The following is a 23748-nucleotide window of genomic DNA, read 5'->3' on the forward strand; positions in this document are numbered from 1 at the left end:
TTTCAAATTTGAAAGTTTAAGTACTTTAAAAAGTGATGAAATTTTGTTTAAGTAAGAGTTTTAAGCAGAAACTAAATTAAAACTTTTGTGTATTAGAGATTCATAGATTATTACTAGAGATTCATCATCCTACAAAAACATCGTGTTTATTTAATGTGCTATGCTTCAAAACTGCTACACTGCATTAATAGAAAAATATATTATCATTACATTTTTAATGATCACTTAAATGAATCCATAGTGACATGAATCTAGAAAATTGAATCTAGAAATATAATCAGGCTTCTTATTTATACTAATTTTAATTTTTAATTATTTATTGCTGTATAAGTATCAGATTCTTATCAGCACAATCAGATTAAGTCAATCTGTAAAGACCCATATTACCACATCCGATTATGTCATAAATTTCAAAAAAACTATGCATATTTCTATCTTGAAACTAATTGGGCATAATTTTCTAGTAAGTTTTTTTTCAGATAAATTATTTTCTATATGTTAGAGCCCATTTTAATACCTTTTTTTTTTTGAAGTTTAAGAATTTTTGATAAAAATCTCTGTTTAAATTTTTGAGCCATTTTGAATCAAAAATATATTTAAGAATTTGCCTAATAAGTTGATAATTAAATTTTAGAGAACTGTTTTAACCACCTCTAACATACAGAAGAAAAAGCTTCTACCTAAAGCCTTCTTTCTGAAAAACTGATAAACGTTGACTAGACCTACATTGCACCATAAACAAACATTACCCCACCATACTCTATTTGATATTGCTTCATATTATTACTATTGTTTTTTGTTTATATTAATATTATTTACAGTAGTAACTCTTTATTCACATTTCTTTATGTTTACATAATAACAACAAACTTAGCAGGGTGTTAGCCAGGAATAAAATTTATACAGCGTTTTCATAATATTGGGAATTTAAGTTGCTGTCGGCTAATGAGTAAAAAAAAAAAAAAATGTTCATGCTTAACAAAATTTTTCAGGCAAATCTTGTTGCGCCAATACCCAGTACTAATAAAATATATATAAAATATAATGAAAATACAAAATATTTATATTTTATAAATGCAAAATTTTAAAACAGATTAATTTTCAACTTGTTTCTTTCTTAGCAATCGTGTCTTTTCTTTGCTAGAAAGAAAACAACAGTGATCTTTTATTTGCAAATAAATAATTAATGATGTGATACTTTGATCTCCTTTACTTTAACTCCTTTAATTAGGTAACTTGCTTTTAAATAACAATAATTAAAAGAAATATTGTTTAAATAACCTTCAATATGATAAAAAAATATATTACATTTTTCAAAAAAGTTTAAATGATTATTTAGTATAGAATAAAAAATTTTTACAACAGAACTTTTTTAACAATTTTAACGTTTCTCTAGTTTTAACGTTCATGTTGCTTTTTAATAGCGAAAACTATTTTTAAAATAACAGCTGTCTTTAAAAACAACATACATTATAAGGAAAATTTTAATAATTTATTTAAAATACTTATAACCTTTTTTAAATCTTTTTTATTATTTACACAGTCATATTTTTGCAAGCTAATTTTATGATATAACTTTTATCAATAAATAATTTGTTAGTGCAAATTTAAAATGTTTTCATGGTTTTAAACTTTGCCTTAAACATCATTGGCGATAAGAAAAAATAATTATTTATATCATAAGGTTGATAGCTTTCAGATAAACTTGGCTCGCTATGCGGGTTTTAAACAAGAGTTTCTCGACATACAAGCTTGCTTATTTAGGTAACAATTGGGTTTAAAGCGATAAGAAAACTAGGTGATTATGCAGAAAGTTTTGTCGCCCAATAATATCTAATACACAAAATAATGATTATTAAAACCATTAGCTTTAAAGCTTAGCACTTGCTGTGTGAACAAAAAGGTTGTATTTTGCATACAAATAAAAATTCAGTAAACTGCTACAAAGAAAAATTGTAAAAACACGGCTGGAATACAAGAAATTACCAAGAATATTCTGTAAAAAAACTACAAACATTAAATATTCACCAATTTGTCTGTAAGCTCAAATAATAAAATCAAATGAGATTTACGTTGTAAATTTTCAATTTACAACGTAATCAATCACTTAAAGGAAATATAATGAGTAACTTAGTTAAAAACATACAATTAGCATAAACACTCATCAAAACAGGGTCATTATTAAACACTTTCCATAACTCTTGAGGCGTAAAGTTGATTCTTGACTTAATTAAATTATTGACTGCTTCTTGATCTTTTTCTTTCGATATACATATATCGAAACTGTTTTCCCATTCTCGGCGTTTAGTATATAACATAATTTTGAAACTTTCAAATTCGATTTTTGTCTCGGTTTCTGAGATATCTGGAACTTGAATGTGTAATGCTCCAAATTTGTTACTGCTTTTTGATCTGCCATAGCGAGTTATGAGTTGCTCTAAGTTTTCTTTACCATAACTAGACAGTTGGCTGAGTGTTTTAGGCAATCGTCTTGAGTCAAAAACTGAAAGCGATTGCCAAAATTCCATTTGCGCAAAAGTGTTTTTTAGTTCACTTTTAAAACTGTTAACAAAAGAGCTAAATATGTTTAACTTAAACTAACTTAGGTCAAAGTTTTTATTTTTTTTTAATCGACTTGTGGCTGGTAACGAAAAAGTTATTTCATCAGTCACTGATTTCATTTCAATAAAATTTATTTCAAGGAAATACTTTCGTCGAGTAACCGAAATAAAATCATCTAAACAATGATTAACTTGATTGACGTAAGTTGGAATGTCGCTGAGACTAATTTCTACTTGCGAGCTTTGCAGTGCTAGCACAAGTGAGCGAATCGCTTCAAACACATCTAAGAGCATTAATATTGTTGCAATGTTAGATTGTGAACTCGCTTGTATAAATAGCCAGAGTGCTTCTGCTTCTTTTTGTTCGGTATAGCATGTTGACAAAGCTTATAAAATTGGTTTATAACCTTTGAACACAACTAAACAAGCTTGATCATGTGCAGTCCAACGAGTTACACTTGGAATCACTGGAACTATTGTTTCTAGTTCTCCATAGATTTCGGAGCATTCCTGCAGCAAATGCATGGCACTAGCCATGCATTTGCTGCATTCCTGCAGGAATGCAGCAAATTAGGTACTCAATTAGGTACTTAAAAAAACTTTCATATGTTAAGTAAAAAATATCTACCTCTATAATAGTAGGAAAATCCTTTAAAATATGTTTAAAACATAACGCAAGTTTATGACTTGTACAACCAACCCAAACACACAGTGGCACAGCATCCTCGATGTAGGCTTTTAAATCTCCTTTTATACCAGAATTGATGCTTGTTGTGTCCATACAAGCAAAGCGAGCATTTTTAAATGAGATATTAGCTCTAAAAAATTTTTGAATAACATCAAAAACATTTGGAGCTGATAGACTAGAACCGGTGAGTTTACTTAAAGGAACTATTCCTATAAAATGTTCTTTTGCGATGCCGTTGTGTTCGAAAGTGGCATGTATAGTTCAATTGAAGTAATATCAGAAGTTTCATCCCAAAAAAAAGAAAAACTCCTACCATTTCTAAGTAACTGGAGTAAAGGATTTTTGACAAAATCAAAGATATTATTTATATACTTAGTAATATATTCCGGAGACATGTATGTTGCATTTGCTGGGCTAGACAAAATGTCTAGCCCAGCAAATGCAACATACATGTCTTCTCGAAAGAAGGTTTTAATAACGAACCAAGAGTTACTTGTTTTTAATGTTTCTTTTGAAAAGTATTTTCACGCAGCATTTTATAGATATTCGAATCTTGCTTAGTTATTTCATCAAAAGCTTGTTTATTTTTTAAAGCTATAGTATGCCCATGCGTATTTAAGTGATCATTAGCACGCTCCGAGGGGCGATCTGCAAATTTGCCAGGGTTTTCAATAAGTGCACAATTACTTTTTTTTCCAGAGGCAAACAATATGCAAACTTTACAAAACTAACCTTGTTTTGATGAGGAATACAAAAAATTGGAAAATAACACCTCATACTTTTCTGTTGTTTTAAATCGTAGGTCTTCTATATTTTTGATTGGTATTTGTGCTGGCTTGACTTTCTTTTTTTTTCTTTTTCCAAGAACTGAAGTTAAAGGAACTGTGTATACATTGTTTTCGCTTACTGCTGATGTAGACTGATGAGGACTTTGGTATACTACTGGTGTAGTATGATGAGGACTTTCACTTACTGCTGATGTAGACTGATAAGAACTTTTGCTTACTACGGATGTAGACTGATGAAGATTTTCACTTACTATTGATGTACATTGTTGACTATAGTTTTGCACACTTGTTTCTTTGTGTTTCTCAAATAACCTTACAATAGTTTTTGATTGAATTTTTTTATATTTCTTTTTAAAATAGTATTTTCCATTATTTGAAGGCATTTTGTTGTCAAGGTAGGTTTTTCATTCCTATGGGATTAAAGGTAGCATTTATTATCATTGATTTACTAGACAATTCCTCAAAAGATTACTTCACATGTGAAGGGTAACGCTGTCTTTGTTTTTAACTTGGTGTTTGCTATTTAAAAAAAGGTTTGAGACAATAGCTTTTTCTATATCTTTAATAAATTATGAAACTTTTGTTATTAATTTTGAGACAGCCTCAACATCTGCTAGGTCTTGCTCTCCTTGAAATTTAACATTATGCAAGAAATTTTCAAACCCTTTTTGAGAAAGAAAAAAGTCTTTAAAATCTTTCAAGCCTTCCACTTGCAAGAAGTGATAGATTTGCATGTTCTTTAAAAAAAAAATTTATTCTTTTCAAATGTGTAAATTCTGAGTGTTTTTAAAAAAATAGTATTTATGCTCAAAAAAATTTTTTTACTTGAACTTCTATCTATAATCATGCCTAACTTTTATAATATTTATTTAATGTTTCAAATGGTTGCTTCTTTTAGTTTAATAATTTATTAATAAATGCTAATAAGTCCATAAAAAGTGGAGAAATAAAGTTTCTCCGCTTTTTATGGGATCTAAAATTCCATTATTTTAAACAAGTTTTTGTCTGCATTTTTGCTTATCGAATTTCCCTTTTTTAATTCCATTAAAATAGTTTTGAAAATTTTAAGTTTCAGTGGAAATTTCCCTGACAAATTTTGAAATGTTTTACTGCTGAATTTTCTCCTTTACCTTGTTGTGCACTTGTTTGATATGGGCATATCTGAGTCGATATCTTTAGTCCTGTTTCACCAACATTTGCCTCAAGAGCACTTTAGTTTATAAACCCAATAGGAATTAACTGGTAGTGTATGTTTATTTTTGGAACAAAGTAGACTTTAAAGATTTTTTTGAGATTTAAACCCTGGTTTAAAAAAACAGGGTATGCTACTTTTTTAAACACTGTTCTTAAATTGGAAGTGGTTCCATTATTTATTAACTTATTTATTTTATTAACTTGAATCTAAATTATTAATAGAGCGTCAATTTTATTCAAAAATAATAAGGTCTTTGAAGCAAAACGTTTTTCAATGGAATAGAACTTTTTTAAAATAGAATGTTAGAAATTTAAAAATTTTCGTTGTTAAAAAAGATTTTGTTGTTTTAGACAAATAGAGTGTCAATGCCTTTGATGCTCTATTTGTCAAAGTTCGGTCGAATAAAAAGTTAGTGATAAGAACTTTCACTGCTTCGTGGTATTTTAGAATTAAATTCAATAAGCAACTACGGCCGGGGGAGATTGGTTGACCGCTCAAATAAGTATTAGCAACATATTTCTTTTAGTTGTAACTTTAGTATGTGTAAATTAAAATAAAATTGATTTTTGTATTTGTAATTTTTGTTTTACTAAATTAAACTTTTTTTTTTTTGTTATTAAAATTTTTGATTTGTAAATTTAAAAAAAAATTGTAAAAATTGCAAATAGTTTTTAACATATATAAGCACAAATGATTTAATAACTTAATTAATATTAAAATGTTTACACTAAAATGTGTCACAAGCAAATTTAGTTTACTAACAGTATTTTTAAATACCTTAATAAAAACCTTTTTAATCTTTTTTTAAAAGTAATTTCAAAATGACATTTACCTCCACAAAATTCTTTTTTTGAATAATTACTATGCTAAAATCTTTGTTACTTTTCTAACTAAAGATTAACAGCATTTGTTGGTTTAAAATTTTTTATTGTAAATAAAATGTTTAAAATAAAAAAAGCGAATAAAAAAACTATGTATTAAGCGAAATAAAACTTAAGATCAACGTCGTCAGTTAAAAAATAAAGTTTTATTTTATTTTTGAATGAATGACTTGCTACGCTTTTTTTCTTGTAAAAAAAGTAATTGTTCTCGTTTAACTAAATTATTTTCTTCGTTTCGAGTACCAAGTATTACAATGAGTCTTGCGTAACACCTTAAATCTAAGCCTGTTAATAACCTTTTGGGAAATTTAAAAAAAATTGGAAGCGCTGCGTTAAACGCGGTGCTAACATTGCGTTATTCAGGCTGTCTAACACTCTGCTTAGTAGTTTTTAATTTTAAAGTAAGTTTTGTGAAAGTTATAGTAATAAAAAGCATAAGTTTTTATGATTTAATTAAATAATTGCAAATAGAATAATTATGCTATACCAGAATCACCTACCAACAACTAGTTACCAGACTCCCCTGTTTTCTCAATTCATTTTAAAAATATAAGTTTTAAAATTTTTGATGTATAACATTTATGCATAAAATTGTATTTATTATCATAATTAGTATAATTATGTTTTTATAGGATTGTCTGAATGTACCCAAGGTCATGGTATGATTCAAGTATGGTTCTTAATATTAAATTTAAGAGTTATTTTAAAATACATGTTTTTTAAAAGTTCTCAATTTCTCAGGCATCCAGTAACATATGAAAATAAGTTTCTTCTTATACATAATACACCCTGTTGTCTCTGAATTGTCTCAGAACCTTATAATTTAGTTGTTGCTTAAAAAATTTAAAATTGCTAAGAATTGAGATTTTATTGTATTAAATGTTATTTTAACTTTAGGTTGAAAAATCATATGAATACATTATGAATAATCCCGATAATACCATCTTAAATTATTTATCATTTAATGTAAGTATTTAATATAAATACGACTTATATTTAAATAATCTTAATTTAAATACAACTACATTTTGAATGATCCTAATGTTAACATATTAAATTTTTTTTCATATTTATGTTATATTTTTGATATATATATATATATATATATATATATATATATATATATATATATATATATATATATATATATATATACACATACATACATACATACATACATATATATATATATATATATATATATATATATATATATATATATATATATATATATATATATATATATTCATTTTATGAATAATCTTAATGATAACATCTTAAATTATTTATTATTTGATGTAAGTATCTAAATTTAAATAAAAAAGTTTTCAAGTATAAAATTGTAGTATTTGAATAAAGTATGAGTCTTGAATAGAGTATGCAAGTGTTGAATGCAGTATATGATTATTGAGTGCAATACAATAGTGTTGAATACTATATATTGTATTCCAAGGGTGATTATGACTCACTGGTTAAATGCTGTTAATAGTTTGATTGAGTGTCCAATATGATACAATATATGAGTGTTCATTATGATATACATTATTCTATATAATACAATATAAAATTTGAATTAATGAATTGATAGATAATTTGTGCTAACAATAAACGTGGAATATACATTAGAGAATTAAAAGATTTATCACCATCTTTGGAAAGATATACTATCACTATACAACCTAATTTCAACAAAAATACAGGTTTTATACTCTTTTTTTTTTCATTATTTTCTTCTACATTTTTGGAAGTTTACTTTATTGGAAAGTGAGGTTAATACTTTGATTAAAGCATTATTATTTAGATAAAGAGTTTCAAGCAACATTCAGCCTAAAAGTCAGTTTATTGAGCACCCAATCATGGGTATCTTGTCCGTCAAATATCTACCTTTGTAATGTTGGTAATGAAAGTTTATTAATTGTTCTTTGTAATTTTTTCTATTTTTTTTTTTAAAGTTTCAAATTTCTTATTTTTGTTTCATAATTTGGTTTTGTTTTCAACCAATTGTTTGGCTAATAATATAAAAAGCAAAATAAAATATTAAAAATTAGTTGCCAATAAGTTAATTGATTATTTTATTGTATTAATTTCTAATGTGATGTTTTAGTATTTTTTCTGATTAGATTAATAGATTTGGCTTTAATGGAATGTCAAGTTTATTTATTAAAAAATATCAACTTTGAGCTGAGACTTAAAAGTTTTAAACTTTCTATTATATGGCTTCCAAAGTTTTTTGTGGACCAATCATCACATGATATAAATAATGATATCATGAAGCTTCTGAAAAAAAAATTTAGAAAATGTTTATTTGTTTTTGTTTTTTTCCACATTGCTTTAAGTCAAACAACTCACTTTTGAAAGAATATTGGCTAAAAATTGATCGGAGAGGATTTCATGGATGGACTTCATAATAATTTTATAATATAAACAATTTCAAAACTTTTTCCTAAAAATTTGTCTCAACTTTGGTTTTTAGAACCAAAAGCTGCTTGAGTTTAGACTTTTTGTTTGAGATTTTTTTGAAAAACTTTTTTCTTAGCATAATCTTGTTTATTATAATATAGTTGTTTTTTCAACTTTTAGCAAGAGAAGTTGTTATTCTTGTTAAAACTTCTAGCTTGTCGCCTGGTTACCATTATGCTGAAGTAACGTTTTAATATATATATATAAATATGTGAATAATATTTACTACATTTATATCTTATTCTTATTTACATTTATAGTTATATTTCTTATAATTAGTTCTATACTTCATAACAAATTTATAGGTCCAAGGATTCAGTGAGGAAAATTCAAAAATAGGTCCAGTAATTCGTGTTCCAATTACAGTCATAGTTCCAGAGAGGTGAGGTTTTTTTTCTTGTTGCATGTTAATTCTTATATAATATTTATAATATTAGTTAAAAGTTAGTTTTTTGATAGAAGTTTTATTACTTGAGATTTCAAGGGAGTTAATTGTTTATTAGTATCTAAAAATATGTTGTTTTTTTTTGAGTGATTTAATTTTTTTATAGTTTTTTCAGGTTAAAAACTATAAAAAAATTTTCAGGTTAAAACGAGAATATTAATTTTATTTTTTACTTTTTATATATATATATATATATATATATATATATATATATATATATATATATATATATATATATATATATATATAAATTAGTATTGAAAAAAAAAATTAAAAAAATTTTTTTGTTCACTTTAAAACAGTTTTTTGGATTTAAAGTATGTTCACTTTATCTATCAATAAATAAAACAAAATGGTTGTAGAAGTTAGTGAATAATTGTTAATACATGTTAGTTCACTTCAAAACAAAAATGGGACTTTTTTAATTTTTTTTATAACTTTTGCTTGAGATAGCAATAAAAAAAAAAAAAAAGTTGCATTTTTGTTTTATATAAGATAAAAAAACAGACCAATAGAATCATGTATAAGATAAAAAAACAGACCAATAGAATCATGTATAAGATAAAAAAACAGACCAATAGAATCATGTATAAGATAAAAAAACAGACCAATAGAATCATGTAAAAATATGTAATCAAATAATATGCATCATAAGTTTTAGGTATTATAAAAACTTTAGAAATGAATCCAAAAAAGTCTTTAAAGTATTTCATAAAAATCTTCTTTTTTTTTTTTTCAATGAAAACTTTAATTGAAGGTTTCAATTAATTTTATTTTTTAATATTTTATTTTGTAATTTAACTGATTTATTTGCATTAATGAAGTAACCTCAGGTGTACTACAAGGTTCCATCCTAGGTCTCATATTGTTTCTTATTGACATGAATAATTTTCTTGATAATCTTACTACTAAAATTTATTTGCTGATGATGCAACTATATTCAAGTCTCGATGGTAAATCATAAAATAAGAATGAATTTTGAACAGATTTTTGAATTTGATTTCTACACGTGCTTCTCTTAGGCTTGTAGTAGCAAATTTTAGCTTATATAAAATTCAGAAAAAAATAAGTATTAAATAAATTCCCTACATTATGTTTTCTCTGATTTTTTTTGTTCTGTATTCTCATTTGCCTTTAATTCTTGCTCCTATTCTAGTTTTTATCTCTACATGACCTTGCTCTTTTTATTTTAGACAATCTGCACAAGTGTGTTTTAAATACAGATAAGCTAGTTTTAGTTGCTGAACTTGAACATCTGTCTTATTGATGCATCTTTTTTTTAAATATTATTATTGTTGTTGCTAAAATAAGTAAATATAAATAAAAGAGTTATTTATTTTTTTAGCAAACGAATTTCATTTTCACAAAACTTGATATTCTGTTAAATTATTATTTATTATTCCTTTGTGATCTAAAGTATTGTTCATCTATATATATGTGTGTATATATATATATATATATATATATATATATATATATATATATATATATATATATATATATATATATATATATATATACAGGGCTCGAAATAACAAACTTTTTTTCACCAAACAATTTGTCCGGTAAAGACTCAAGTTTGCTGGACATGTCTGATAAAAATTAAGAAAGCATGATTGAATGCCATTTCTGAACACGCTTAAAATATTTTGTTTTTACAAATGAAAATAAAAAGAAAATTTGTAAGATAAATTATCTATCAAAAAGAAAATCTTAAAGAAAAAGAAAAAATCTAAAATCAAAAAACTACAATTTGAAAAGAAAAATATATCCATATTATGTTTTTTAAAAATTACTATGTTATGCAAAATGCGTTTAAATTATTAAGTACATAAATTATTATGTAAATATATTAAATACATAAATTATGTAAGTAAACACATAATTAAATATGTAATAGAAATGTATTATAAAAATACAAAATTATTAAATTCATAAATTATTAAGTTTACTTATTACTTTATTAAATAAAGTAACAAATTAATTATATTTACAATAAACACATTTTAATTAAATTATCAAAATATATTACATGTAACTACATTTATATAAATATGTATTTTTTTATAAATCTTTTCAAACTTTTTTTAGGATTATTTTTATAAACATTTAATAGCAAAAATTTTTAGCGCGAAAACAAACGTTATGCAACAAATAGTAAATGACCGGGGCTGGTATTTGACCTGAGCTAAAGGTTTATGACTGGAATTGTATAAATATTGGTGCATATTGATATGATATATAAAAACAAGTCAATATGCACTATTGCTTATGCAGTACCGTCCATAGAACCAGCCTTGGCCACAGTCAAATACCAGCCCCAGTCGTTTACTAGCATCAAATCTAATAGTGTAATAAAAAGCACTGATTTCTATAAGCATTAAAATAACTATTATGTTGAAATTTTTATAAAATAAATTTAAAAAGGGTTTTACAAGCTAAAATATTTGTTTGAAATTTATAAAAAACATCGGACAAAAAAAAATTAATAATAAACTATAAATTTAAATTTATAGTTACATAAATTCAAATTTATAAATATGAATGATAAAAACCGGGCTACTTAACTCAAAAAATGTAATGCTTTGGCGTCTTTTAAAAAATGAATTAACTCAAAAAAATGACGTATTTTTTTAACATAGCTGTGTTCAACTTCAATTTTGTTTTGTATAAAAAATAAAAAGTTCAAAAAATAAAGTTTATATTCAATACTGAATTTATTAATAATTTTGGAACAACTAAAATTATTAGAAAATAAATGCACATATGTCGGACAAAATGACCGATAGATGTTGTTTTTTACCAGACAAATGTCAGACAATGCCCGGTGTGTATATATATATTTATTACATATTATACTGAGCAACTTAATAGTATTAATGCTAATTCATTTGTATTTGCACAGAATTTGTGACAGTCATTAAACCTGTATTAATGGCATGAAAGAGTTGCAACACTTTTTAATAAGCAAATGTCAACAAAAGTGTATGCAAATATCTTACTTAATATCTCTTAATATTATATAATGTTAAAATTTATATCAAGTTTTAAAGTTTTACTTGCAATGAGGCAATATCTCCTTAGTTTTGATTTCTAGCATTTATTTAGCATTTTATAAAGTTTTTTTTTTCTTTTTTTTTAAACTTTTCCAATTTTATAAAATACAAAATAAAATATTTTTAAAGTTCTATAGATATAAAAATTATATATTAAGGCAGGGGTGCGGAGTCCCAAAAGAACTCCGGCTGTAGTCTGTAGTGTCCAGAAGCTCTAAACATGATTGTTGACTTATGATCTGCTATAAGAAAAAAGTTCATGAGATCTAATGACTTGAAACTTATTGTTTTTAAGCCCAGAGTCCTGGAGTCTTTGCCGCCATTTTACCTAAGGACTCCGGGTTCAAAAAACGATTGTTTCTCTAACCTAAAAGTCTTAATTTTTTTTCCTATTAGTAGTCCATAAACTTATTTATATTTTTAGAGCTCCTGGACACTAAAAATTAGGATAAAGTAATCTTTTTGTGACTTTCAAATCCGAAGTCCTTTTTGGGACTCCGCATCCCTGTATTAAGGTATTATGTACTTTAACAAGCGAAAGAGAGAGAATTGTTAAAAGGTTTTAAATTTTTAAACAATCAAAACAAAGGGAAAAATTTGTTCTGCATATGTCACGATAAAATTATTTATGTAATTAATGTGCTTAGATACTTAGTTAAGTTTGCGAGTTTAACAAACATTAAAGAGACAACTTTCTTTCTCATAAGAAAAAAAACTTTACATTCAAATTTTTATTTGCTTAAAATTGAATTAACTAAGGTCGGTCCTAATAAGCATTTGGATGGTATTTAAAAAAATTAATAAAAACTTAATAAAGAAAAAAATTAATAAGCCCGTTTTTTTAAAGAAGTTTACAGTTTTATCATAAGATGTTAACTTATCATTAATCATTCAAAACAATGATTTTCAAGACTATTTTCTTCCACTTACTAAAAATTATTGAAATAAAAAGACTATATAGAGAATTGGTCAATTTAACATGACCCTTATTATACATGCCATGTGAAGGCAATTATTTCACATAAATTTAAGTCTATTTCAACATGTTTTTTAATTAATCAACACATTTCAAGCAGGTATTCTAAATATTATTTAGACAGGTACTAAAATTACTGATATAGCTATTTACTGGGACTTTACTATATACATTGAGAAAGGGTTTGGGTTTGTGCAGGCTCTATCTATGTTTGAAAGGCATTTATTAGCATCAAAAAAAATTTTTTTTATTTTTTTATTTTTCTTTTCTTTTTATTGTCTGAAAAATTAGATTTATGTCAAGATTTTATTTATTTAATTTAAAAGCAAAATATTAGTTTACATCAGCAGGAATGTATATACACGCCTAAACACACTTATTATGAACACATACAAAATAGGTATTTACTTGTATTTAAATCTATTATTTAGTTTTGAGGGATCAATCATCAATAAAGATGCAATTTTGTTTAATTCTCAAGTTGTTCACAGGTGGTTTTATTGTGTGCCAAAAGAAGTTAACTGGGTTTGTAAGTGTGCTGTTGTTGTTGTCACATTTTTGTTATCTTTTTGATGATGGAATAGTTCATTATATTTCAACCAATGGCCTGTCTGATTTTCCTGATTTTTAAATATTATGTGCATTATGTAGATAGGTTAAATTTGAGATTTCATACTTCCATTTGTAGTGGTTTAGAAATTATAGTCTTATAAATTCAACATATTGTCTCTCCATGATTCTTGAATGGTCAAAATAGACACTTTAAAGCCTTATAACTTTTTTTTACTTTTAATAAGTGTTTCATTTTTTTCTAGAACTAATTTCTTGATAGTTCTGCCTTTAAAAAAGTGGTTTTTACTTACTTGGTTCATATTAGAGAAAAATTATAACCTTTCCAGCTTTAGAAAAAAGCTGAAAATTGCTTTAAAAAATGCCAAAATAAAGTTAGCTGTAGTATTTTTCATCATGTTATCAACATCAACATTTTTTCAACATTTTTTCATTATTTCATCAACATTTTTTACAGGTAAGTTTTCTGATTAACCACTATTGTCTGTAATAAATGAACATAATATAAGCAGCATGTTGCAGTTTAGAACTCAAATAGATCTAAAAGTATATTGTCTATTCACCTAAAATGTTCAATTTTCAGCCATTTTGAGATGCTTCTCAATTTTTTTAACACTTTGTATTAATCTAAGACCATTAGACCCATCTGTTTAAAAATGCAAACATTTTAAACTTGTTATGTTCACAACAAAAATGCCAGCATTTTTAAATAACCCTTTTTTACAATTACCAATGGTTGAATGGATTATTAAAAACCAGCGCCCCTATAAGCTGCCTATTGGCCCATGCAAAAGGTTACAACTAATTATAAGTTATTTCTTAACAAAAAAAAAGATAGGGTTGTTTGCCACTTACTTGATCTGGTCTTAATAGTATATAGAGGAACAAAAAAAGAGACAGTAAGTTTTTTAAAACCTTTGTTATTGTTCAAATGTGATACTTTAAATGTAATTTACAAAATTAAGGAGCATTATATCTCAAAGTCAAAAATGTTTGATTTCTTTCAAAAATGTGGAAAAATAACGGTTAATTTAAAAGACTTATTTTATTTTTTTTGTTTGATTTAAAAGACTGCTTTTTTAAAGGCTTCCATAATATATAAAGGGATATTAAAGAATTCTTTAATAAAGATAAATAAAAATTGTTAAAGAAAAAACTTTTTTTTTCTTTTGAAACTCACCAGGACTTTTAACTACTGTTTCTAAGGAGCACTTAACAATTTATAAGGACTACTTATCAATTTCTAACCTTTCAACCATTATTTAATAATTTTACACTAAGATTTGGATTTTTATGGCATATACAAACATAGACTGTGAGTGCCAGATTTTTCAGCAAATATACAATTATATGGCCTTAAAAGAGCAAATGATGTCAATCCCACCTTATCTATATCATTTGATTCTTCTATCTATTTCTGGTAAAATTATAAAAAATTGCATAATACAAATTGCTAAAAACAAAACTTATTTAAAGTTAATTCCAATGTTAAAACTAATAAGAATTTACTTCTTATATATGAAGCACACCAGGCAAGTGAAGCCTGGACACAGTACATTTAACAATAATTCAATAATTTTGATTTATCTTGTTCTGCTTCACATAGTCATTGGCTCAATCCACTGCTCTATTTGTATACTGAATTATTAGTAATTTAATCACCTATAATGAAATAGAATTAAAATAAGTAATGCTTTCAATTTTAAAATCAACTTAAAATTTTTAAAGTATCACATTTTAATAATAATGAAGGTTTCTAAATAGTTACTGTCTTTTTATTTGTTCCCCTATCCACTATAAAGACCAGATCAAGCAGGTGGCAACTAACTATATCTTTTTTTTGGCCCTCGCATGAGTCAGTAGGCAGGTTAGAGGGGCACTGGTTTCTTATAATTCATTCAACCATTGATAATTGAAAAATAGGGTTATTTAAAAATGCTTGTGAATATAACAAGTTTAAAATCTTAACATTTTTAAATAGATGGGTCTAATTGTATTGCATGTTGTTAATCTTAGATCAAAACAAATGTTAATCAAACTTACAAGCATCTCAAAATGGCTGAAAATTAGGTGTTTTAGGTAAATAGACAATATACTTTTAGATATATTTGAGTTCTAAACTGCAATATGCTGCTTATATTTTGTCAGTTTATTGCAGACAATAGTAGCTAGTCAGAAAATTTACATGTAAAGAAATGTTGATGAATAGAAAAATACCACAGCTAACTTCATTTTGGCATTTTTTAGCAAATTTCACTTTTTTTATAAAGTAGGTTATAATTTTTCTCTAATATGAATTTTAAAGACAGAACTATCTTTTACTTTTTTAAAGACAGAACTTTCAAGAAATTAGTTCTAGAAAAAATGAAACACTTGAGAAAAAAAAAATGAAAGTAAGACAAAAAGTAAATAGAATAAGCTTTAGGGTACACTGTGAACCAGAGATCATTTTAGGTTTGATGGAGTGTCACCTGGGATTTTTTTACTGATAAGTTATTGTTATCATTATAGTAAAAAGATTTAATCATAGTTAAAATTAGTTTCACTTGCTAAGACAATTGTCAAATCAATTGAATAATAAAATGTGAAAATGAATAAGTAGAGTTAAATTAAGTTCCAAATTTTATGTAGGAGATCTCTTTTATATGCCAGGCAATCATTTTAAACTAAAATTTAAATTTAGTTAAAAATGTTAATGTTGTGTATTTAGTATACTCGACTACAAATAGGACTTTTTCAATAAGCTGAAACATCAAACAGCACTTCTCTGTTAATAAAACCTGTCTGGATGTTCTCTTAGCGTAATTTCACTTCATTAACATCACCAAGCAAGTTCATTAGATAAAAATACCAAGTATATTATGTCCGGAAACAGTTTCTTACGTGATTTGGTTTGTGCAGTGTGTTGGGTTGAAAAAAGTGCCAGATCTAAGTCACTATCTGAAGTCACCACCCGAATACAAGATATTATCAAGCTCTACATATGTGATGGTTATGATAAAAATATTATAAGTTTTCCTAATGTCATATGTGGTAGTTGTAAACGAAATTTATACCTTTTCAAGAATGGCCATTTTTCTAGGGGATCATGGGGACTTAAAGTTGCTAAAGTATTTTGTATACTAATAGCAATTAAATGTATACTTTTTCAATGTTATGTAAAAGAGTTAATTTTTTTTGTGTGGATGCACTATATGAGTAGTCTTTTATTCCTGGTAATGTAATTGTTAGCAATAAATACAACAATCAATTATTTATAACATATATTTAGATTTATAAGATAACTAAAGCAAGTTATTAAAAACAAATCTTTTTGCATAATTTACTGTAAAGTTGTAGTAGAATTTTGTTTAGTTTATGGTCTGAAATGCTTTAGATTGATTGGGCCAACAAAAGGCGATCTTCTGATCCATGTTTGGGTGTCACTATTCCAACATTTAGTTAACCGAAAGTAGCTGAAAACGTATGCATTATTTGTTTTCTTGTTACTGGACGAGGCATTTCTCATCAGTGTACCCAAGCTGCTGCTGTAGACAACTTAATTGGTCACTATTTACAATTAGGAGAATATGCTATGTTCTATTGAACTTTCTGATAATGCTACTAAAAAACTTTGTTCTACAATTAGAACTGGATTAAATAGAAGAGACTATGTGGAAGAAAATATAGTTAAAAAACTAGATAATCTTAAAGAACAACTAGATGAATTTTATAGTGTAGAACAAGTTGAATTTATTTCTAACTAGAATGAAGCTATCATAAGAGATTTAGTATATATTAAAAATCCTTTTGATTTAATCCTGCATATTGTTAAAGAAAGAGGTATAAATCCATGTGTAGGTTTTGTACGAGTTTATTTAGATGGTGGAGGAGGCTTCCTTAAAGTTGTTGTGAATGCTTTTGAAGAACAAGAATCTGAAAATAAATTTATGAATAGTGGCGTTCAAAAAGTTCTTATTATAGCAATTGTTGAAGATATTCCTGAAAAATATGAAAAACTAAGATTAGTGCTTGAGAAACTCAGTCTTGAGGATGTAAACTGTTATATTGCTTTTGATCTTAAATGTGCTAATGTATTATTTGGTCTTTCATCACACGCAGGTAAAAAAGCTTGGTTGTAATGTAATGGTGAATGTACGCTTGATAAAGGAACTCTTAGAACTATCAACAATATTGATGTTATGAAGCATATATTAAAAATGGATCTATCAGATCGTCCATGAAGGAATTTGATAACATTGTGAACAAATGTCTAATATATCTTAACACCGATAAAATGGTTTTGATTTGTGGTTGAAAAAACACTATATAATTAAAAGGGGATATCATGGAGTTGGATGGGATGGTAATAATGCAAATAAAATTTTAAAATTGATTGGTGAACTTCAACTTGAAGTGCAACTTAAAGTACCATATCTACTTCCTGTAATCCAGAGCTTAAGAACTTTTAAATCTGTAAAAGAAGCTTGTTTTAGAAGAAATCTTGATTCTGACTCACAAAATATCATGTTTAAAGACGCTTTTCTATGCCTACAAGAGACAGCTTTTTCTCTAGGAAAGACACTAACAGTGTCATTGAAAATCCATATTTTATGCTGTCATGTTTTTCCTTTTGTAAAGCATGCAGGATGCGACTTGTCAAAGTATGCAGAACAGTGTGGTGAGGCAATTCATGCAAAGTTTAAGCCTACATGGCAAAGATATAACGTAATATAAATCATAGAGATTATGAAAACTGATTGATAATATGAGATAGATTGAAAACTGCTGTTATTGATTTTGGAATTAAAAGATTATAATATTGTATAGTTATAGGAATTATACTTTGTAAAAATTTTCATTTTCATTTTATTGTAAAGTAAAGCTGTCTTAGAAAAAGTTGTGGGATTGGAACAAAGAGAAAAATATAACCCACAATTTAGGACACCTCATGCCCACCTGTGTTAAATAGTTTTTCAAAAAAACTTTTTTACTGACCTAAACTAAATCAAAATTAATCAATAGATTTCAAATTTCATCCAAAAATACTTTGGCATTTAGGATTTATGGGCATATAAAATTAACAACCCCTCATTTTTGTTGATGGGGGAGGGGGTTCAGAGTTTTGTGTTTTTTCCACTCTTAGCAAGTAAAACTAATTTTAAATATGATTAAATCATGTTAGTATAATAAAAAAAATACTTTATCAGTAAAAAAACCCAGGTGACACTCCATCAAACCTAATATGTCTTCTGGTCCACAGTGAGTAGTATTTTGACCATTCACAAAGGGAGAGCCGATGTGTCATATTTATAAGGCTTTAATTTTAAATTTGTCGCAATTGGAAGTCTGAAATTTAACCTATCTGTAAAATGTGCATAATATGTAAAAATTAAATTAGAGATGGTCTCCCACAAAGTTTTCTTTAAGTTAGTTGAATATTACTGACCCTGATGTTATTTATGTTATTATTTATGTTATTTATTTATTTTGTTTATTTTTAGCACTTGCATTAAGTACAAAAGCTGAAAGTATTAAGTATGTTGTTCATGCAGTTCAACTTATTGATGAAGAAGCTTTTTCTGAAACACAGTTTCATAAACAACTGATTTTAAAAGCAGACGCTGCTAAAACAATACTGCATTTTAAAGTCCGGGTATTAAGTTAATAATAATTAATATAGATTAGATATCATATATAAAATATTATTAGAAATATTAATTATAAATTATTTATTAAATATTGTAAAATTACATAATAATAATTTAAATTAAATGATTTGTTTTATAAAAAAATCTCAAGAAATTATGTTATTGTTGTTTTTGTATTTTTATTAACAAGTTTATTTAAAGGTTGATAACAATTTTCTGGTATTTCTAGTATAGATAATATTTTTTTAGTTCTGGGAATTCTAATGCTATTTTTTGCTTAGGTTTTACTTGAAAATTAAATTTTTAAATTTTGGTTTAAAAAAAATAATAGAAGTGGAAATTCATTTTAAAATGACATAAATGTTTTTCTCTTAATTAGGGAGGATATACAATGGAATTGTGTTTAGCACGATGGTGGATGGTTAATGGAGCTTCAGATCTTTCTTTTGAATTAGGGTTTCACAGTTTAAATCCAGATAATTCAGTTATACAAATAGTAAGTTTTTTTTTGTTTTTTTTTTAAAGTGTTTATTTTAAGTATATAGGAAAAATTAATTTTGGCCAACATTCAGAAAGTTTAATTAGTTTTGATGGGAAATTTTTTTCAATATATAAAAGTTTTCTATAATAATAATATGTAAGAAAAAAATTTTTGTATAATATTCATTTATTAAAATTAGTTTTACAAGAAACGGTTTTTGACTGGATTACATTTTTTTCAACTAAAGTTGATCATCGTTATAATCAATGAAAAAAAAAATGGAAAGAAAACCAACTCATATGAAAATTAACAAAAATAATATATATATCTATATATTACTCAGTTTGGAGGTAAATTTTAGCACAGAAAAACTCAATGCCTTGTTGACATTTTAGAGTTTATATTTGGTTGCAAAATCACAATCAACACAAATTTTTCTTACTTTTAACCATTGAATCTGGAAATGTATTTTACACTTTTTAAATTGAAGTACTTTTTGCTGTTTACTTGGTATGCTTGCATTGTCTGCATAGTCTATAATAAGTCTATATTATATTTTACAGCCTTTTTTTATTTTGTTTTTCATTTGTTGCTAGAACTTTCTTCGTTGTTTTGACTTCTGTTAAAGCTTCTCCTTCAATTCTTACATTGTTTCTTTTAGATTTGTGGATATGTTTATCAGAGTCATTAGTTTGTTGCAGAAATATTATCATTGCAGATTCTAAACCAATTTTAATTGAAATGTGTGTTTTGTTATAATATTCAACTGAAATATTTGACATTAAAGAAATTGATGTATGAAATTCTATGATATAGTCTGATTTTGATGCTAGCTCTTGTGCTGGATCTTCAAATGTTTTTATTATTTTCAATTTTGATAGGTCAATATTAGATTTATTAAAAGGAAATAACCCTGTTTTTTTGAGTACACTGACTTTGTGTGTTCTAGTGAAGCACTTGCCACTTTCATATAAAATAATTTTAATAAAATTGTGAGATTAGATTTATCAACGTTTTTGCATTTTGATGATTCATGGTATGATTTTAATACATTTTTCCAGGTAAGTTCCAACATCCAGTGGCTGCAAATTATGACTTGAATGAGCTGGTATGCAGACCAATTTGACGCTTTTTTTACATATTTCAATAACTTTTAATGAGAAATGAGTGCTGTGACTATCTAATACAAGAATGTGTTCTCCAACAATCACTTTAACTGCTGGTATGAATAGTGGTTTCAATCACTTTATAAATTTCTATTTCTCCATCCACCCTGAATCTGATCTTGTATACACTGTGTTGGTTGGATCATTTTTGCACCATGATTGATATAAGTATACTTTTAATTTATAAATGACGAAAAGAGGTAAGTAGAAGCTTGATGCATTGACACAGTTGTGTACGGTATTATTAATTTTTTCATTGTTTTCTTTAAGTTTAAGAGTGTGCTTTGTTCCTTCTCAGCATAAAGTTCAAATTTTTCCTTGGTCACCACTCTCATCAACCACACTCATTGCAGTTCAAAATATGTGAAGCTTCTAAGTTATCAATTTTGCCTTCATTGTATTGTTTCTTGTATTTGTTAAAATATATTTCAATTATATTGGAAGTGCAAGATCGCTTTCAGTTTGCTTCAATGTTATCTGTTCTGCGTAATACTACATCATGTTTCTATCTCTTTTTAAAATCATACCACCACTGTAATGAAGGTTTGCCATTTTTGAATAAATGCTCCTGTTTGGTGTTTTTCAAATAGTATTGAACAATAGAAATTATATCGGTTTGTGTCAAATCATAACTCCAATTGCAAAAACATTGAATTAAATGAATCAATAACTTTTTAGTTTCAACTAATAAAGCTGTTGGCCTTTTGCTTCAATGTTGACCTGTGTTTTTACTTTTGTTTCTTTCAATCAATGTTGATGGTACATTGAATTTAAATGCACAATTTCTTAATGATATTCCTTTGCTCTCCATGACGTATCAAAGCATTTTCAACATGTTTGGTGTTGCTATATGTGATAGTGAGTAGTATAGATCATTTTATTAATTATTGACAGAATTAATTAAGGATTTAAACATTTATTTGTCAGTTCTTGCTACAAATAATTGATTATTATTTATTAATTATTGACCAACATAAGTAGAATATTACCTTTTTTTAGTTTTTATCAAAAAACTGTTGCACAAATCTAACTAAGTATAAAAGTTCATTCTGTCTTGAATAAAATGATATAAAAATTTTAGAATAAAAAAATTTTTGTGGGGTCCCAGCTGACCCTTGAATATTTAAATGAGTCCTTAAAATTATCTGAAAAAAATATTTGCAAAATTTTGTAATTTTGTGTTTAAGTTAATTTACTTCAATATATTGAATATTACTTCTATATATTGAATTAAGTTTTGTTTTAATTTTGAAGCATAGAATAGTTACTTAATTTTCCAATCTTGGATTTAAAATTTTCTTTTTGCAAACACTAGTTGCAGTTGTGTTGTATTAAACTGTGTTTTATTAATTTTTAGTAGTGTTTATATATTTAAACAGTATTTTTAGTAGTGACAAATGATTTTTTTTTTAAACTAGTTTATCATTTGGCTACCTACAATGAACTTTACTATATACAGCATTTCTTAACTAATTATTTTAGGAAATATAAAAATGTTAAAAAAGGAATATATAAGGAATTATATATAATAATATTAAAAAAAAATAAAATATTACACACATTATTGTAAACTATTTCTTTAACAAAGATAACAAGGATAGTAATATTTATTTTGTTCAATGTTATGTTCTATATTTGCTTTTTCATCTGATGTTTTTATTTTTTTAGCTCCCAGGTGATATATTTTCACTTGTAAATGTTTCGAATAGTTTAGCTATGGAAGAAATTGGGCCTTCTGGTTCACTTACTCATCATGTTATTCCTATGGTGTAAGATTTTTATTACTGTTCATGTAAAATGACTGAAATTTGTTTGTTTAAGATATAGTTAAAAGTTTTATTTGAGTTTAGTGTGTTTGTGTTGCAAGTGCTTATTTTAATTAATATAGACAACTTAATATATAATAAATATATTTATTATATATTAAGTTGTCTATATTAATTAAAATAATTGTATATAAACAATGTAATAAGTTTTATAAAAAGTATAACTTATGCTAACATATCTCGAGCAATTTTTTTAAAATATTATTTTAGGAACTTTTTTTGTAATGCAATATGCTCCATCTTTACCCATCTGGCTATATTGTAGCTTTTTTGTAACTTATCCTCATTGATCCTAAGTTGATCTGACTATGTTTTATTTTTCTGAAACCGTTTCGTTCTTCTACATCCAATTTCCCCATTAAACACAAGACTTCTACATCCAATTTCCTAATAAACAACAGACTTTTAGACCGTGGTTGGAAAGCCATATTCAATACTCTTTGCAAGTATTCTTCTATTGGCTTTCCAAGTATTTTTATTTATTTTTTTAAGTATTCTTTTATTTGCCTGTACCTTTTTCTTTAGGAAAACGAATGTTAATATCTATTCGTCTGTATCTTTACACTCTACATGTACAAACCACTTTGACCAAACAAATTGCAAACAAGCCTTATTAACATTTAGGTTTAATATCTCCACAATCATTACTTCTCTTTCATCAGAATATTAATTGCAGTTAATATTCTCTTTCATTAGAATATTAATTGCAATTAATAATGAAAGCATATAAATTTTAATTTTTCAAGATTTAATAATGAAAATTGATTTAAAGATTGAGGTTAAAAATAGTAAATGATGTAATTTTTATTTATTTTATACGATTTATACAAAAGGAGCAGAAAAATGTCAAAAAAAAGTTTTTTTTAAAGTTTTTCATTTCAAGCTTTCTATGAACAGATATTTAGAATTTGAGAAAAGTGAGAAAGCTTCAATATTTTAAGATTTTTAGTATTTTAAAACATTTAATATTTTTCTTATTTGTAAATATAAATTTAATAAATTTAAAAGTTAAATACTGTTGAAAT

The 23748-nt window shown here is 25.8% G+C and overlaps 1 protein-coding gene across 1 annotated transcript in view; it reads left to right on the forward strand.

Annotated features, from left to right (window-relative positions):
• LOC101241465 (tripeptidyl-peptidase 2) overlaps positions 1–23748 on the forward strand; it is a 79008-nt gene that overhangs the window by 31965 nt on the left and 23295 nt on the right. The window contains exons 16-25 of the mRNA XM_065788573.1: positions 6746–6783; positions 7011–7079; positions 7702–7813; positions 7915–8010; positions 8694–8755; positions 8879–8955; positions 13482–13579; positions 19104–19255; positions 19630–19746; positions 22566–22666. Of these exons, the coding sequence (XP_065644645.1) occupies positions 6746–6783; positions 7011–7079; positions 7702–7813; positions 7915–8010; positions 8694–8755; positions 8879–8955; positions 13482–13579; positions 19104–19255; positions 19630–19746; positions 22566–22666 (922 nt within the window). The remainder of the gene's footprint in view (positions 1–6745; positions 6784–7010; positions 7080–7701; positions 7814–7914; positions 8011–8693; positions 8756–8878; positions 8956–13481; positions 13580–19103; positions 19256–19629; positions 19747–22565; positions 22667–23748) is intronic.

Source organism: Hydra vulgaris, chromosome 01, assembly GCF_038396675.1.
Source record: "Hydra vulgaris chromosome 01, alternate assembly HydraT2T_AEP".
In the NCBI taxonomy this organism is placed as follows: Eukaryota; Metazoa; Cnidaria; class Hydrozoa; order Anthoathecata; family Hydridae; genus Hydra; species Hydra vulgaris.